We start from the raw sequence: 19,842 nt of genomic DNA, 5'->3' as shown, positions 1-19,842 counted from the left end.
ACTCTAAAATAAAAAAAAATTGAATAAGATTCTATAAGACCACTCAATTATTGGCCGATCCTCCGGAGTGCGCATGAGCAACAAGAGAAGGTCAACATGAACAAGAGCCCTGCTTGGCACATGCGCGTTCGGGCTTGAGTCGAATTTAGTGACTCCCAGTCGGCCTGGTTGCAATGAGCATCGTGACGACTAAGCGATCTTAATTGCACGATTCTTCTGTGAACATGAAAACACGAGGTCACGTTACCAAGGAAACCGGTACCTCCTATAGGGCATTTCATTGTATGGCATACCTAAACTCGCCCAGCTGAAGGTCATATTCTGAAAAGGAGTTATAGTATAATTCACAGCTCCCCAACCACAAAGAACAGGTTCATATTTTTACAAATACATGATGCATGGGCGTATCCAAAAGGGGCGTATCCCCACCCCCCTTCCACTTCCCCTTCCCCCAGAACATTTTCTCACATACAGCCGCGGCCACGTCTGTGTAGAGCACGCGAGCCACCAGTTCTCGCTACTGCCTCGAGGGCGAAACCTTGAGGCAGTAGTGGGCTCTGACTAGGTCAGCCTGACAACATGGGCTACACATGCTCCTAATACACCACTTCAGACAAACGCGCGCACGGACATACTCAAGGTGTAGTTGGATCCCTCCCCTGGAAAAAAAAAATTCTGGATACGCTCTTGAAAGCCATATATCACCTGGAATGGCAGGCGCAGATGTTGGTATTGAGTGGGACACTAGAACATTATGCTAATTAGCAGAGTATCGCTCAGTGATGCAATTAGCGACATATAATAACAATCCCGAAACACATACATGTGAATGATAAACAAGACGTATACATAACATCACGTCACATGTGGCGATGCCACTCGGCACTGGCACGTACAAGGACACAGGATGACGCGTCTTGGAGGAAACTGCAGATGTTTCTGCAGCCATTCCGAGGTCGTACGCAGTATATATAAAGATGATATTCGGCGAAAATCGCGGCCGAGATCACGCGATTGCGGACCACGTAGCGCTTATATGTCACGGCATTTAATATACAACAAGGAAAACAAATGGACGCTTTAGGAGGGAAAAAAGCGTAACAGTTGTCACGATCGTCGATTCAGCGAAGCGCGTACGGAGCACTCTGTTCGCACGCGCTGTGCGATGCGCACGTAAATACAACGCACCACAAGACACATAGTCTGAGGTGGTCCTGGTCGCATCCGTTGCTGCAGAGACACCGATTCACGGCTAGCAGGCTCGCTTCACAGCTCTTTCCGCTGGAGAGAACCGGCTTCGACGTTTTGCAGGTGGGCGTATTGCAGGTGGGCAATTCGACCATTACCAAGGACTGTGCGATAAGGATCGACAATTTTTCGGAATGATATTACAGCTAGTCTTAAAGGTTTACAATTTCATGGTCGGCGTATTTGCGGTGGAGCGTGATTTATTGCTATGTGATGTTGAAGTGGCTGGTGAACAGAGGAACGCCATGCACCGCACAAGATATTGGGGCAGGTTCGCTGAAACGGGGCGCTTGTTGACATCGAGGTTACTTGATGATTGACATGTGGGGTTTAACGTCCTATAACCACCATGCGATTATGAGAGACGCCGTAGTGGAGGGCTCCAGAAAAATAGACGACCAAGGGTTCTTTTGACGTGCACCCAAATCTGAGCACACGGGCTTACAGCATTTTCGCCTCCATCAAAAATGCAGCCGCCGCCGCCGGGATTCGATCCCGCGACCTGCGGGTCAGCAGCCGAGTATGTATACGTTAGCCGCTAGATCACCGCGGCGGGGGTCGAGGTTACTTAAAGTCATTTACTAGCGGAACTTCAAAACCGTCGCATCAACGAGAGCAAAACACAGCAGCAAGCTTCCACGCCGTTAAGCCTGGCACCAGCGGACCACACGCCGCGCACGCACGTGCACTGAGGCCTAGTGGTGGTAGAGTGGTTAAGGTTGATACAAAAAAATCACTGCATTTCAAGCTGCTTGAAGATAATTATAAGGCGAAGCTTTCGGAGGTGATTATTGTGATTAAAGTTGAGATAGTACTGAGACTGATTGTGGTTGTGATACTTATATATATATATTTTTATTCAAAGAGATCGTGCTGAAACCGATCGTGACATAGCGGTGATTCTCCTTTATAGCTGATATGAGGTTCCGAGTTCTGGGTTAGGTTTTGACTTCATAATCACAGCTTCATTAGCTATCGTCTCTTGTGTAGAATTTTCTTGTCGGTATTGCCGCCTGTCATCCGCTTCAAGTTGTCTCAACTGCGTGTCAGCTTGGCGTTCTTCCCGCTCAGCCTTTGCTTCCTTAGCCCTAGTCTGTGGTGTAGAACTTTGTTGTCGCCGTCACCGCTTTGCATCCGCTTCCTTCTCTTTTGTCTCCGCGGTAGCTTCCCGCCGACGGCGACGCTGATACTCGGCACGTCGTGCTTTCCTGCGTTCGTCTTCGTCCATATGAGAGATGAGAATGTGTGGTATAAAAAGTGGTTATATATATATATATATATATATATATATATATATATATATATATATATATATATATATATATATATATATATATATATATATATATATATATATATATATATATATATATATATATATATATATATATATATATATATATATATATATATATATATATATATATATATATATATATATATAAATATAGCGTTGACAGCAGCGCCATCACATCTACAATTAACCACAGCGCCCTCTGTTGCTTATAAGTTGAAGGTTACATGGTGTTACGGACAGACGGGAGATGGTGGACATCGTGAGGTCTTTAGGAGCCCCTGAAAAATAATGAAAAAAAAAGGCTGTGCAATTCTAACCATGTGTCAGGCATCTTTAGAATGGTATAGTAGCTGGTATTCGTGCCAGTTGACGAGCCGCCTGGTTCATATATATAGCTACAAATTCAGTGTTCAGTCAAACTTACTTTCGGCGTGTCATCATATTGAAAACGTGGTGTATAGGCGCAATATACGGATCGTACATCCCATTTATCTATTGATGCCACCAGGGCGGTTGTTAATTGGCTTCTACTAAGCCATGTCATGCTCTAGCGCTTCTTTTTACCTTTTTCGGTTGGAGGATCACACGCTACGTAATTATTAATCGCACAACCAATCAATCAGTCAATCGCTTGGTCGATTGAACATTCATTCATTCATTCAATCAATCAATCAATCAATCAATCAATCAATAATAAACATGCTTTACTTGTACGCATAAAAGGGATAGAGAAACATGGGTGACGGACCTGAAGGCGTCCTGCGCTTGGCAGCCGCGACCTCGGTGCTGTTCCTGCTGTTACTGTCGGGGTTGGTACTTCTGGCCGACAACGCGGGCGCTGCCGGCCTTCCCGAGGGCCGCCAGGTGGACACGCAGTTTTGGCAGGACGTGCTCAACAAGACCGCGGAAGGCAACGCGGACCAGGCCTTCTCCATGGTCCTCGCCAAGGTCTCCGACGATCTGGCAGGAGCCATGGGTGAGTGTCCCCCGAGGTGTTACGTAGTTTTATGAACGTCTCTCGATAGTATAGTAGTCATAGGCTTACGTGCTGCAGGGTTCTACACTTCGGGGAGGGAGGAGAAAGTTCGACCGCAGAGCTCCCCCCTTCCGCCCTGTTTGTCAAGTCCGAAATAATTAAAAGAAGCCCCGTAGTGGATGCAAAAATGGAATGAAGGGAGAAGTACTTCTCAATGTTCCGCCATTCATCTCCAATTTTAGGGAAAAGTTGGGAAGTAAAAGGGTCTTTTTTTAATGCAACATTGGGTGTTCTTGATCACCATTATTGTAAAAAAATATGCGTAGCCGAGGGTCTACTAAACAAGTCCCCGGGTTTTTTGTCATAGATGAGGTCATCCACGAGTTAAGATGGCAAGTACTGTGTGTTCAAAGAAATGATTGACAATTTAAAGTATACTATGTACTCCACTTTGGAAGAACGGTAAGCTCTTGCTACAGTTCGCTTACGTGTTCAGAAAAAAATGTGAATGATTTAGGGGAAATTCCACCATGGCGTTGTTTCTACCCTACTTTATAGAGATCTGCGTATTGCTGTTCCGGCCAGCATTGGTTCCGGCGTTTAGTAAAGAAAAGTTTATTGAACCAGTATACGCAAATATGAGAGACATTCTTGCACTAAAAACTTCGAAATTGCGTCAGTATAATTTATACAAATGCTAGACACAATTTTACATAGACTTCAATCAAACACTGTGCACCGCAAGGAAACTATGAAAAAAGAAACATCTTACTTCTGAAAGAGCTGGAGAGAGAGAGATAGAGAGATAGAGAGATAGAGAAAGGGAAACAAGAGAGAGCGAAAAAAAGGAGGGGGGTCGAATAGTATCTATAGAGTGATCCAGATAACTTGTTTCTTTTCTTTAGCTCATAATGGCGCTGCCGGACATTCCAGGTTTCACGCGTAATACGAAAAACTGAGTGTGCCAGCGCCTTAAATAGGCATCAGCATCACTTACACCTAGCTCGTCAACTATAAGTACCCAAAAACAATCGGATAAATTCGATGTAAAATCAGGAACGCTGCTTGCTGTGATTGTCGACGACCCTGGAACCGACGTCTCCAGGTAACGATCATTGTGAATAATAGTAACGATTGGGCAAACGTACCGTAATTCTTTTGCACCAATGATGCAGCCCTAACTAAAACGGTGCGCCAAACATGGCATAAACAATATTGGTACAGCAACACATTCAAACATGCTTAGTGGTTTTCTATTGTCCACAATGGGCGCACTTATCATTTGGCAGCTCGTGCCACTTTGTGGGGCATTGACACGTCGGTATAGCGAGCTGCATATTCCCAGACAGTCAAATTCTCGATATGCTCGTGTTTAGAACATAAGTTCGACGATTTAGAATAGGTGAGTTCATATCCGAAGGAATCAAGGACACCGGCTGGTTTCTTCTTGCACGCAATGACGTGGTTGAACATATATTGGGTAAGGACCTAAATTTATATTGTCGAAGCTATGATTCAGCATGCGTGAAGGTCGTTTAATTCATCTGACGTAATAGCCACGACGCGTACGAAGTACGCTGATTTGGTATCATCGCATTGTCATCACATCGCCTTAACAGCAATACCAAACCAGTGGAGGGGGCAGCCCCAAAGCTTTTCGCGATAGGGCGGACACGCATCGCCGACGCGGAAAGCTTCTAGGACAAAACCCGCCCTACTTGGCCTTTGTCTGCAAACGTCAGTTCTTGTCGGTCGTCCATGACTAACGACTTGCACGAGCGCGCTTGACGAAGCGACATCGGCACGAGCCATCTACAGCAGTGATGGCCAGTTGCTGACCGTTCTTTTCAATGGCTCACCTGCAATATGCACGTAGAAGTGTAATAAATACCCGAATTGCGCAGCTCACCTCTCGCCGACCGCGGGGATTGATTCAGGGTGAATCGAGGTTTTCCTTCCTTGAAAAGCCCACAAAACTTGGTTGGTTACATTCTTGTCTTGTCGACTGCGTGTTTTTTTTTATGTTGTTGCACTTAGTTGTAGTTGTAGTAGTAGTTGACAGTGTCGTCACTAAGCGTGTTTTTTCGAAGTGAATGGTATAGATGCGCTGTTCGGTGCGTCAGTTTTGGTTTCGCCCGATAAATTAGCCAGATTCTATCGCCTCGTGGTGACAGCCTGGAGTCGCCTTTCTGAAATTTCAATGTGGCGATGCACTATTCGCAACGAGGACTTCAACCCGCTCATTTGACTCGACCGCATATTTTCAATGGTTAAAATCAAACGTGTTAATTTTTATAATTACCGCCGTATAGTTAGCGCTTGTACACACCTGCAGAAATACCTTCCGCCACAGTAAAGAGAACGCCAAAGGTAGCACGCAGATACCTCGTTTCCGTAATTTTCAATATAAGTGGGCACATTTCTTGAAATGCCCAGTAGCGCCCTCTCGCTGCTAATGACGAAAACACGCCAAGGTTGCTGAGCTCCGAGGACCACCAACTGTATATTGGTGTATATAAATAGGTCACCGTCAGAAAGCTGGATAACGTATGCTCGGTAGCCTAGTGGTTTTGGGCAGTGGAGCGAGAGGTCGTAGGTTCGGTGACAAAACTAATTCTTGTTTTTTTTCTTTGTGATCTCGTAGTATATATTTCACATCATGTTGATATGTTGTAGGCCCGTGTACTCAGATTTGGGTGCACGTTAAAGAACCCCAGGTGGTCAAAATTTCCGGAGCCCTCCACTACGGCGTCTCTCATAATCAAATAGTGGTTTTGGGACGTTGAACCCCACAAATCAATCAACATCACGTTGATAACAAAAATAAGCCAGCGGAGCCGTAACTAATGTTAACTTGCTTTAGACCAATCCCGTCCCTGGAGTTCCACCGAGCTCCACGTTATTAGTCGCAATAGGCGCGACAAAATAATGTGATACCACTTAGGAATGTCACGAAAGTTTATTCCGCATGAATCTGCGGGCCGCTCCCGAAACATATGCGGGCCGTTTGATACACCTTGGCCTACAGGATCGAAGGCACATAAAACTGTCTGCACCTCACCTGATCTTGTACTGCCTCCTTGATCAGCCCACTTCTGACGTAGTGACGATGTCATCTGATGACGTACGACGTCATTATGTGACCTCGAATCATAGCGATGTCATAATAATGTCACAAATTTCGGTCCCGTGAGACTTTTTTTTTTGCATTACACGCGTTGATAACACCGACGGTCAACGTTGGCGTTTCAAGAGAGAGAGAGAAAACATTTATTCTTGAAACCCAAGTACGAGTTTGAGGCGTTTTATGAGGTATCTGCCAAAGAAAAATAAAATTTTGTTGGCAAAAAAAGACTTCGTTGCCACTAAAACAGGGGAACGCCGCATGGCCGGCCCCTATTCCAAGGCACCGCCATCCTTTCAGCCCTTCTGACTATAGCCTTCGCTGGTCCTCAAGGGCCAGGCTGGACAGCGTTACCTCCCAAATCTCTGTGCTTTCGTCCACTTCCTGTTCTTCGGTGTGTGCCGTACATTCCCACGTTATGCGGTAGAGCGTCGGTGTGCTTGCAGACCACGGGGTGGGTATGGTGCGGGGTATACAGTACGCATGCCGAACTGCGACAGAAATGACGATAGCTATAGCGCGAGAACAGAACGACGACACAGAGACAAGAAGGACACGAAGGACACGCTAGCGCTCGTGTCCTTCGTGTCCTTCTTGTCTCTGTGTCGTCGTTCTGTTCTCGCGCTATAACTATCGTCATGTCATACCAACTAGCCCAAGCTGCCACACTTCTATGCGGCAGAAGGCCTGCGCACTCCTCATCAGCACAAACGATGCACCTTTGGTAGCTGTTGGGCGCGAGGACAAACCGTGGCGCCACCATGCAGACGCATCCCTGTGACGCACGTGCGGGATTGAATTGCCCCGCCAGCCCTCTTGCGTATCCTTGCTTTTTGTTATTATTGTTGTATTAACACTGCTTCACTTCTTCAATGACTGCATGAAGTGCTAAATAACTGCTCCAGAAAAAGTTTTACGCTTCTCATATGTCTGACTGCCAGCGTCGTCTGCTATGGCCACCTATATAAAAAATGGGGGCCGAGCGCGCTGCTTTTGTAAATGGTGGGGTTAGAAAAAGTGGGTAACGATTTAGAGTACTTGGTACTCTACTATGGGAGAGCATAACACAGGCCAAAGTGTACAGCCTAAATGGTAACAACTAATTCCTGTTGCATTGAAGCATCAAATGGTATACTTACGCGTGCTTGCGGTGAAGAGACTTATTTTTGCTCAAATAAATGCGCGCAACCACGCTACTTCATTTATTGCAGGTTTGCATCTAAAGACGGGCCGCAGTTGACACGAGAAGAATGCGCAAATTTGCATTTCTGCCTGGCGCACACAGCCTTACAAAGCACAGCACGATCGGATTTCCCGCCTTGTGGGAAGCAACACAGCAGTCTTACAGCCGCGTGCAGCCGCAACCGTTTTCTGTTGTGATTGCGGGAAAACGCGAGAGTCACACGCGCGCGCATGCTTTATTCAGAGTTGTAACTAAGTAAAATTTCACACAACGAAAAAGTTTCTCTGCGGCACGGTCCTAATATTTATTGCGAAAATTTTGTACGGTTGTTACACGGTGCACATTCGAGAGCCATCGAGCCACGCGTGGGAGAAAATTAGGAATAATTGGATCAGCTTCACAGCTTCTAAAAAGAGGTAAATAGTGACGAAACATTCACAGCATATCCACGGAGTGAATGAGGATGAGTGGGGCGAAGCGTCTGTCAGTCCGAAGCCAAACGATCACTTCGGTGACAATACGTACGAAAACCACGGCCGTAGCACATGCGGCAGCCATAGCACTAGCCATTTGTGCAGCAGAGTGCAAGAGACAGTCTGCACACGTTCTCGCAGATTCCCAAGAGGCCTGCCGACTGTTTCTCAAAGGCGTCCTTGCCAAGGGTGTCCTACGCATGCTAGGATTCAACCTCCAAGAAGACCATGGCATCACATGGTGCCCCGCTCACGAAGGTGTATGGAGAAAACGAACGGGCAGACCGAATGGCTCGAGCATTGACTTTCCGAGCCGCGGACATGCCGCCCCGGGCGGATTACTTCACACCTACGCTCCCGCGAGATATCCTTGATAGCCAAAGACGGGCCCGGCAGACGATGGCGCCACCCCACCGTAAACTCACCCGCTGGCAATCCAGAGATTGGAGACGAATACAGACGAACACATAACCCAACATACTCACACTTATCAAAATCCGGCCATCCCAATTTGCTGACCGCTGCCCTTGGTGCGATGACACACCGACACTCCAGCACATCACTTGGACTTGCCAACAAAGACCAGCACAGGCTAACTCACCCCTCATCACACGAGACGAATTCAAAAGGTCGTGGGAGGCGCGACTCACCCGGCAGAACCTGGGAAGCCAGAGGGTAACCTTGGACCAGGCCGAGCGAGCCGCTCGGGTCAGTGGGACCCTGGAATAAGGGCTCCACCCACGGAAACCTCAGTATGCCGTTTCAATAAATGTTTATTCCTTCTCCTCCTCCTCTGTCAGCCCGTCCGCGCCTTCGCTCGTTCTTGCTTCCATCCCCGTCCGTGCGTCCGTCCGTCCGTGCATCTGTCTGTCTGTGAGTCCATGCGTCCTTCCATGTAGTGAACACACCAAGTACCACCATCTCGCATCTTTTCATGCTGTTCAGGAGATACGGCTGGTTACGCGTGACGCGTGACAAGGTTAGACTAAGGAGCTTCGCCCCTAAAAAATAGGATTATGGCCGGCCTCGATTGCCATAACAAGTGCACTGCGCGCCAGCCGCATTACTTAGCGCCTTTGAATTAGCATGCTGCGAGGTACGTCTTGCGTGCTGTGATATAAACGGAAATTTCATGTTTCAGTAAAAATGCCAGTGTCTAGTTTTTTTTTTTCAACTTCATTCATATAGGCTGTGACATTTCACGGTAGCTATTATAAGATGAATCAGTTTTCGAAGCTCACCGCGTTTTAGTCTGCAGATCAAAACAACATTGATAATTAAGAAGTGACAATGGCTGTGGCCCCATCTTACAGACGTATAAGCAAGGAACCTTGTGAGCTAAAGTCACGGATGGCATGAACGTAGGCAGGAACTTTATCCGGGCAGACTAGAGCGGCAAATGTATGATGGAAGAAAGAAGGTTTCTTGGAACGCGCTGGCCGAACACGCAGAAGCATCTGGGCACGAAATAGACCGGAGTAGGGTTAAATTAACTAAAAAAATGTCAAATCCCACGTAAAGTGGGAATCGATGATATGCGAAGCACGAATGAGAAATGTTGATATGCCCCTTTAAAATCAGCCCAACGTTACGAGGTGGAGGTAAATAATGTGGTACATAACGCCCGTGTCACGATTATTATGTTTGGATGTGCTGTTCACCTTCCTCGTCTATTCATGTCACGTGATACCAAATTTAGTATATGTGGAGCTAGCGAAACGGCCCCGAGTACGCTATGAGCGTGGTTTGTTGTCATGCTCTTACATGACACACGTGTCAGCATTATCATGTTTGCACCAGTCATATATTTCGTCATCTATTGACGTCACGTAAGACCAAATTCGGTATATGTCGAGCTAGCAAAACGGCCGCGAGCGCATCATGAAGGGCCCAATATACTCCAATGTAGCGTTGACGCGTGCGCACGATGGGCACAGTGACGCAGCGTTAGCGAAACGCAAGCACTCTATATTCTGACGCCAGGCTCGACCAGCGTCCGTGGGCGCGGCCCGACGGTTGGATTGGATTGGATAAACTTTTATTTGGCCCTCCAAAACACAGATCACTGTGTTGCGGGCAGCTCCCACGTGCGGACTGAGATGCCAAGCTCCTCAGCCGCCTCGCGGGCTTGGTGGACAGCCCAGAGCTGACTGCCAAGGACGAGCTGCGGATTGCCGCCTCCCATCTGGCAGAGGTGATGTGCGATAAATGAGCGAATTTGGTGCACTGCCAGAGCATGTGTTCTAATGAAGCTATTTCCCCACAATGTGGACAAAGATTACTTGGGTATAGGTCAGCGGCCCGACGGTAACTGGCACGAAATGCGACATGCTGCATATCGCACCGATGCGCTCCCTCGTTTCGGGACGGAGGGACGCCGGACGCGCTGAAACGCGCATGCGTCAAAGTAACGCAGCGCGGCGCACGCCTGCGAGTATATGGCAGGACTGGTGACTGCAGCGTGGCAACGCTGGCGTGGCGCGACGAAATGAACGCCGGCGAGCACGCGCACCGCGTCACGTCAAAATGTATTGGCGCCTTGACTGTGGCACGTAGTCATGTTCTCACATGACACGCATCTCATGATTATTATGTTTGCAGCAGTCACATACCTTCGTCATCCATTCACCCACTGTAATACCAAATTCGGTATATGTGACGCTAGCGGAACGGCCGCGAGCGCGCATCATGAGCGTGGAATGTAGTCATGTTGTTACATGACACGCATGTCACGATGTTAGTGTCTGCGCTTGTGTTCACCAAGCAATCATGCCATACCATACCAGTTTTGCAACATGCCATGTGAACGAAACCACTGCAAGAGCTGCAGGACCATGAAATGTAAATCATGACATTCGTGACATACATTTCATGATTTTCATGTCGTGACTAGTGAAATATGTTCTTCATACAGTCATGTTATGCCATACCAAGTTTGGTAGCAATACCGTTATTGAAACGGCCAGGAGAGCTAAAAGTCGTAGGCGGCTAGATAGATGGATAGATAGATAGATAGATAGATAGATAGATAGATAGATAGATAGATAGATAGATAGATAGATAGATAGATAGATAGATAGATAGATAGATAGATAGATAGATAGATACGCTCAGAAACGCCGAAGTTCGCTAAGAAATGCTTCGCAATAAAACTAAGCGAGAGAACTGGACTTCGGGGCTTTATCTGGACTCTCTGGCAATTTAGACAATGCGCACATTCTTTAAAAGAGAGTTTTAGTACTGCGTACGCTGCGTACGTGGCGGCGTTGCGTACGTAACGACGCCACGTTCTGCGTAGTGCGCATGCGCAGACCGCAACGCGCACGTATCGCGTTACGTACGCAGCCGCTACGTTCGCACGCATGAGATGCGTGCGTGCGTACGTATGAGGTGATCGCGCCGCTCTCGAACAAGTTCGCGACAGCGCGAGACTTCGTTTTGCAAAATGGCGGCATCGAAGGCAAGCACCTACCGGCTCTGTGGCTTAAAATATGGTCATAATCTGGCTATAACACTTGGATTGGCTCACATTGGCTGTCAACAACACATGCTTCTATTTTGATCTACGAGATGGCGCAACACGCTTCATGCTCGTTACGTACGCGGATACGACGGCGTACTAAAAGCCTATTAGTGGCAAACGATGCCACGTAACGCAAGGCGCTTGCATGATGCGTACGGTGCACCATTCCGCAGTACTAAAACTCTCTAATGTAATGGCTGCAACTTCCCCCAAGTATACGCACGACGCTCCCGTGCTGTAACAGAAGAGAGAGAGAGAGAGAGAGAGAGAGAAACAACTTTATTTGTGCTGTAACAGAAGTGTTTTGCTTTTATGTGAACAATCCTAGTCGGTCGCGTTGGCCAGAGCGAGGCGAGATCACGTTATCCGACCCTGCACGTCACCACGATTGCAGAACCTGCTCTTGCAGTGGTGGGCCTCGCGCCCACTAGGTCGATGTTCAGTGAAATTGGTGGGGCCAAACAGATGGCAACTTAAAAGATAGATACGTATCTTCAGAAACATCACACTTCTGCAGCTACGTTGAGGTTGCCTAATATGCGGATCTGTTATGCAAACGATATCAGCCAACAGCACCGGACCAACCACACAGGATCTTCAAGCTTACATCTGCAAACATGTTGTTGTGTAGTAGAGGATCTATAGGCAATCAAACAGTTAGTAGAGCGGGCGTACACATTTGTTTGTTGCGTCCCATGAGAGACTGAAGTTTTTCTAAACACACATTTTTTTAGTGGCCTGGCCGAGGATGGGACGGCTTTAAGCTCTCCCATAGTAGAGTACCCTGTACTCTTTACAGTTATCCACTTTTTCTAGCCCACCCACTCGTGAGGATAAATTTCTCTGAGCGCACTCGCTTGGGAGGCAACCTTTTCTTTTAGCACGTAACCACAACGCTGGGACGGCTTTCTGCTCTCCCGTAGTAGAGTACCAAGTACTCTGACTCGTTAAACACATTTTATAAACACACCCTCTCTAATTAATGGTTTTTGATAGGCGGCTTACTGCTGTCCCATGTACAGAGCTCTAAATCATCAACCATTTGTTTGTTCTAAACGCAGCTCTCCCAGATTTAAGAGCATCTCGCTGTGTAAACAACTGTTGGTTTAAAGTACACGTAACATAAAGAGAGAAAGAGCGAAGCAGTGGGTATTGTATCTGAATGTAACCGTACGTTACCCGAGCGTTACCCAATGTAATGCACAGTGAGTGACATAATATGTATAGAGAAACGTAAATGCATTTCACCTTTTAATGCTATTTTATCTTCTTGTGATGATGCACATGGTGTCCCGTTGTGGATTGTTTCATTGTTACTCCTCTTGTGGTCTGTGAAGTGGAGAGGCAATGGTTCTTCGAGGAGATTTATTGTAAATTTGGCAGAGGCAAGCTCTACGCAGGTTCATCTGCTGGTTGTTTGCAGTCATACGAAATGCGTCGTAAAGTGTATCGAGACGTCGTATACTACACGAGCCAGGCGTTGTCTACCATGTATTCGTTCCCCGCTGCGGTGGTCTAGTGGCTAAGGTACTCGACTGATTACCTGTAGGTCGCGTGATCGAATCCCGGCTGCGGCGGCTGCATTTTCGATGGAGGCGGAAATACTGTGGCCGTGTGCTCAGATTTGGGTGCACGTTAATGAACCCCAGGGGGTCGAAATTTCCGGAGCCCTCCACTACTGCGTCTCAAGTAATCATATGGTGGTTTTGGGACGTTCCCATGAGTAATTCTCTTTATACAAACCATAATAGAAGAGGTCAGTGAAACATCACCCTGTAGACCTCAGGCCTTTACGTGGGTAGGTAGGTACAAAACTTTATTGTGACCGTGAAGAAGTCATCCCACAACTTTTTTTTTTATGTAGGACCACGGGCCGCTGCCACGTCGGGAAGGACAAGCGTCATCGCCATGTAGTGGACCTTGACAGCCTGGAGTTGTTGAGACCAGTCGAAGCGCTTGAGTAGTGAAGTGCCTTGCGTGATCTCTTGATCCGTGTGGTTCTGTAAAGAGGGGCACTCCCAGAACACGCATGCGGTTAAAATAACTATTTCCGCCGCAGTCGGGAGAGACCTCCGTGAAACGGCTATAGATTGGGTTTTGAAAATAAAAAAATTTCTTAACCTCGTAACGCTTTGTTCAAAGAGAAAATACGGCATGTGTATGCTGCGTCGCTTTTTGCTTCTCGTGAAATTGATTACTACAGTGCGCGAATCTAACGAATTTGTCACCCTATAGTTAATTGCCGGCATAGGAGGCAGGCGTCGAAGTTTCAATGGTTCTGTCAAAAAAATAATAGCGTTTTTTTTTACGGCGAAAATAACTCCGAAATGCCTGGCATGCTTGCGCTCGCAGATCGGATCAACGAGTTCCTGGATGGCGTCAGACGAAACGTCACGTCCGTTATACAAGAAGGCGTCAAGGTGAGCACCTGGTGCCCTCTACATTCTCGTCATTTTGAATGAATGAATGAATGAACAGATTTTATTTCTGGAGAGATACAAAAAAACAAAGCGAAGCTAAAGGCCATCAAAGCGAAGGCCAACAAAGCGAAGGCTAAAGGCCATCGAGCTAAAGGCCATTCGGCCTGACGTGGCTTCGCTACGTCAGGCCGAATGACCTTTAGCTTTGCTGCGTTTTCGCTGCAAGTTCAGAAACCACTATTAGGTAGAAGTTACGAGACTACGTTGGGGCGGTCAGTCAGGAACTTTGTTAAACAGTACTGAGGAGTTTAAGCCACCAGGGTGTCCACGAGGGACATCCCAGCAGCTGTCACTGAAGGCGACGCCCGAGTTGGGGCGGGATATATTTTTATTACTATATGCCCGGACCTCCTGCGTACTGCGGAGTCCTTCAGTAATAATTCTTGAGGTTCGACGTTTTCAAACAAAGATGTGATTATTAAAAACGCCGTGGTGGAGGTATGCGAAAATTTCGACCACCAGATGTTCTTTAAGGTGCGCCTAAACCTATGCAGAGATCAAGCATTTTCACCTCCACCGAAAATGCACCCGTTGATGCCTGGATTCCATCCCGCAACCTTCGGGTCAGCAGTGGAGCACTTTTACCCCTACCATGCCGAATGTGGTGTCCCCTCACAAACTGCTTTGCAACCTCGACACGTCTTCGGACAATGTGCTTCTCTTGACAATGTGCAAGACAATGTGCAAGATTTGTCTACAGGACGGGGACAAAGTTGGGCGAAAAAGGCGAGGTTCCTGCAGTTCTATCACACCAATATCGAGACCCTGATAGGCAGTCGCACAGAATATATTCAAAGTAGAACTTGCATCGCCGCTATAGGGACCCCGCGGCTATAGCTAGAAGGTGCCTCTCCTGTATGCTTTTCCAGGCACACATGTAACTCGAAACATCAAATCACTTTATATTCTACGTGGGTGACTTTCGTAACTGTCTAATTATACTCAACATTTGAATTATGAGCTGAATATTACCCTGTCTCAAGGTTAGGCAACCCGCGGACCCCTCCGTACCGGCTCTGCCCTATACACCTCGAAAGGTGTCCGACCTATTTGATACATACGGCCTTCGTATCGGGCTGTGACTGCTCGTTAATGTGGGTACTTGTTTCGAAACGCATCCAAACGATTAAGGCGAAAGCCTCAGAGGCCTCAAAACTGCAAGCATCTGAGAGGGTTCGCGAAGCACCGACAGCCCACCACCGCACCGTTTCGGGAGAATTTTTGATCCACCGGGTAGCGTGATAACGGTGAGCATGTTCGGGCGCTTCAGTGACCGAGATAGAGTCTCTGGACGAACGGGCTTGGCAAACGAGCGCACGCAGTTCGGCTGGATAGCTCAGTCGATCGACTGACCGTGTTGAATGTCCTCCGTAGTGAGGCGTCGAAGTTGGGTATAGGTATCGCCACGTTTGTCCATTTGGTGCCATGAAAGAGCTCGTTTCATCTTACAGAAGACTAACTTTGCGAATAACCGCCGCTGTCGGTTTGTCTCTCGTTGGTTCACTGCAACAACGTGTACAGTGCTACGAGAAGGAGAGAGAGTGGCTCAAAGGAAAGAAAGGGTGTTAACAAGGTTGAACCCGGCGCTGGATACCCGGGCACAGGGGGAGATAAATAGTAGAGAAAGGAAGAAGGAAATAGAGAGCAACCATTACGCGCGTGAACCAAGGAGTTCTAAGAACCTGCTTTGCGTGAACATACCAGCGTGCATGCATGGCACGTGTCCAGAAGCTCAGAAGTACAATTGTACGTCTCTACCACGGGTCTCTCATAGATGAGGTAGACTGCAACAGGTGAAGTTAATAAAAGTTCGCAAGGACTGATCCATGGTGTCTAGAATTCGCAGAGCGCTACAAGCTCATGGTGTTGGCATTCCGTTGATGGGTGTGTGTACTGTGCTTATTATTGACCACAACAAAGTGATGAAATGGAACGTATAATACATGGCGTGGTAATGACGGCCACACGACATCCTTCGCCGACAGCTCACTGCCGCTACCTCCACCCGCCAACGAGTTACATTCGGAGAGCCGAAAAGATGCGGAGGTAATAAAAGGGACGTTGTACGGCATTTAATTCAATGGCGTTGCACTGGTGAGCCTCATCAAAGTCACAAGGCTGATCGTTAATAAGGTAATTTTGTTTAAATAGAGGAGCGATGAAAGATCATTCACTTTCACTCTGAAACGTAAACGTGAGTTGCGAGGGAACTCCATGTAATGGCAAGTGTATTAGAACGACAGTTCAAAACCACACATGAAGGAACAGTCACGGCAACGTTTGTTTCCCGACTGTGTGTGCGTATTTAACTTGCTATTTTCACATGTGCACTTCGAACAGCCTTGTAGTACACGTAATGATTTGCATGCAATGCATTTCACCTTAATTCGAGTCTTCGTAATCTTGGAGGTAATAGTTCACTCCTTTTTTATTACTAAGCGACGTCTGTTGTATTTCAATTACATGTAACCAGTTACGTCATTGTCGATGTTCTTTAAAGCAACGGATTGTCAAATTTGGCGAGAGGGAGTAATAAAGATGCAAGGAAAGGTAGGGAGGTTAACCAGAAGCACATCCGGTTTGCTATACCCTACACTGGGGAAGCGATGAAGAGGAGAAAAGAGGTTGCAGAGAGATAAGAAGGTACACACAATCGCGAGCACACTCGGGGGAGCACACACAGCCTACAGGCGGTCGCTCAGGTTTGTTGTCTTTAAGTGAAGTAGGAGTGCTTTAGTCGCTTTCTGCGCAACTAAGGCAGATGCCCAAGGTCCCAGAATCTTCTGCACACAGAATGGTCTAGAGTCAAGTTGATTCAAAACCATCCGGGCAAAATAGCCAAGGTTGTGGTACAAAGCCTCGAGGTTGACCACCTAATTCATTCAGTTTATGGTGACTATATAGCAGTTGCAGAGCGTTGCGTTTGAAAGAAGACACAGACGTCGGTATCGCAGCAAAAATTTATTGCCGGTGGTATATTTCTATATAAATTGTAACGCCACCTTTATTTCACTTGCACACCAATGGAGTTTTCAGCGATGGAGCTTATGCGCTTAAAAATAGCAAGAGGACAATAACAAAAAAAAAAAACATTGGCCCTCTAAAGCAATAAATATTAAAGACAAACAAGATGTGAAGCGCTGCACAGGACACAGTAAAAAAGATTCCAGCTCGTTTATTTTTCTCTATACCTATACAATGTAACAACTTTATTAAAAATGAAAACAACAAGAAATAGAAGTAACTTCAAAATAACTTCTGAATTATTTTCTTGGATCAGAATTTGACAACGGTAATCAACTATACTTCCGAAGAAACTCGTTGTAGTCATTATTACTTTTTAGCAATCACAGGTCTGTTTTTAACCAATAGAAATGCTACTATAACGTCATCAGCAATAACCCTCCACAGGGGGTTTTTCAAAGCTGGTCCGCAGTTTTGGGACGTTAAAACTCTTCCCTATAACACTGTATGATTTAAATTTGTCTTGCAGAAGAAGGCTGGCTCAGCAGTGGACAAAATACGAAAGTGACCATCTTCGCTGCACCCTACAGCGTGTTCTCGTTGTCTGCGTATTTCTTGTGGTCCTACGCCTGTCAAAAGAAGAAAAAAAAGCTGAACGTGTACTCTATACGTGGGGGTAATAGCACAGCGGCCCTTTTTTTGGCCATTTGTCCCCTACATCGATGCAAGACAGTTCGCATAATTTGCTGCTCTGGTTGAAAATAAAGCACATGATGCCAACCAACTCTCTATCAGCACGTTCCCTAACCTTAGCAACAGGTACCCCTTGGTAATCTGGACGGCCTAATTAAGAAGGCGTCGATGAAGCCTCCTGAGGTGGAGTTGGCTGATATATACGTCAGGAAGGCGACCGTAGTTCGTACAGGTAAGGACGTTCGTCGTGCAGATGTCGTAAGTGCGCGGACTACAATAACTTTCCTTGAAACGTTTAGCTTTCCTTGAAAGCTAACCGTAATTGCTTCCGTCTGCGTCACGGTTTTCGGGGGCCGACTCTGAAATGAATCAAGTCCGTATCACACGGGGGAAAACTACTCTGGAGAGAGCGCCATAGTACAGTCAAATGAAACCAACGAGCAATTGACGAGAAAATCATAAATGACACTAATTGCTACGTTTAGTTGTAACGTAGTAATTATGAAATTGAAATGAAATAAAATGGACCAAAACTAGGAATGTATTTTAGCTTCGCGATCAACAGTAGAACGCGTTAGTGTAATCTGCACCCGGGTGCATCATCTTCTGGCTTCGGTTGTCGGTGCGTGCCGCAAGGAAACCAACGACCGTGCGTGTAACATTGGGCGTTTCAGGCTATCCCAGAATACCTACTGCAAGTACGCCATTTAGGTGCCCCACTACGTCATATTTATTCCTTTTGCGAATCAGCGAAGGGCCCGCAATGCGTCCGTTAAGTCAACTTAGCCCATGCAGCTGCTCCTACGTTGATGGTTTTGCAGCTGCACGGTGTGTAAATATGTCTGAACACTTCGTAATGTGCCGGCCTTTAAAGCATGCACTGGCTACAACTGGCACGTTTCGATGCCAAACGCGATTCTACGCTACCGCTCTTTCCACTATACGTGACATTCATTCCCTGTTTTTTTTGTTATTTTGTTCTTTTTGAAGCCATTTCATGCAATACAGTGGCTCTGTGGTAGAACACCTCCTTGTGTTTTTTTTAATGTGTTTTGGAGGAGTGCCACGGCTCTGTGGCACAATGGATGCTTGCCACGTAGAAAGCCTGGGTCCTATTCTCACTCGAATCAAACATTCTTATTTTTCTTTTATTTGCACCTTTCTCGATTTTTCGCTCACGCACAATATTGTGATTTTCGCTCACAACCAACGACGTTAATGTGGACACTGACGCGGGTGTTGCTGCGAAACGAGCTATTTAACGCTGTTGCGTTAAGAAAATCACCCTGTCGAATATATTCGCCGGTGGCATCCGAACCCGCATCCCTCTAATTGGCATCGGATCCCAGAAACGAAAGGGTGATTGTTAGTCTCTTTAATTGTTTTCAATATGTATCATAATTACCACACTACAGTTAAATACAAGTTTCCTATGATGTCTCTCACCTAATTGCCTGTTAGATTAGTTTAGTAGGGTCCAACAAAGAAACCATTCCCATTATTTCGAAAAATAAGAGGTGCAACATGATTTTCATACTTTCAATTATTGGCATGGCTTACTACTACAAGTTGCCATGCACGCTAGGCTTGTTCGTTTGTATTGATGAAACCTGTCGAGCGTTCTCTTAAACATAGAAAAAGAAGGCACAACTTGAGATTAGCCTTCCGCAATTTCATATAGCTTCAAAACGAGTGTACCACGGAAGATGCGCCGCAAAAGGGGTTCGCTATACTCCTCGAAGAGGAGTAAACTCTGAATGGTTCATAAGGAAAGCTTCGTGTACACATCACGAGGTGATCAACACGCATTGACACAAAGGACAGCGCACACAGCGCACACAGGAAAAAAAGTAAATGCGCAAGTTGCTTTTGGTCTTCGAG

At 46.6% G+C, this 19,842-nt stretch overlaps 1 protein-coding gene across 2 annotated transcripts; it reads left to right on the top strand.

Moving 5' to 3' along the window:
- The first annotated feature begins 1,058 nt into the window (after positions 1–1,058).
- Positions 1,059–18,052, top strand: LOC142814579 (uncharacterized). 2 transcript variants are annotated; one of them, XM_075893537.1, is made up of 4 exons: positions 1,059–1,311; positions 3,269–3,521; positions 14,177–14,244; positions 17,798–18,052. In XM_075893537.1, the coding sequence occupies exons 2-4, from the start codon at positions 3,281–3,283 to the stop codon at positions 17,834–17,836; spliced, it is 348 nt and encodes a 115-aa protein (XP_075749652.1). In that variant the 5' UTR covers positions 1,059–1,311; positions 3,269–3,280; the 3' UTR covers positions 17,837–18,052. The 2 variants fall into 2 exon arrangements, with proteins under 2 accessions (XP_075749652.1, XP_075749651.1); XM_075893536.1 differs by having other exon boundaries at positions 1,060–1,326.
- The last annotated feature ends 1,790 nt before the right edge of the window (positions 18,053–19,842 follow it).

The sequence above is a fragment of the Rhipicephalus microplus genome, chromosome 4 (genome assembly GCF_043290135.1).
Source record: "Rhipicephalus microplus isolate Deutch F79 chromosome 4, USDA_Rmic, whole genome shotgun sequence".
NCBI classification, from domain to species: Eukaryota; Metazoa; Arthropoda; class Arachnida; order Ixodida; family Ixodidae; genus Rhipicephalus; species Rhipicephalus microplus.
Note: the sequence above shows the minus strand (reverse complement) of the source record. Positions and strands in the feature narration are given on the sequence as shown.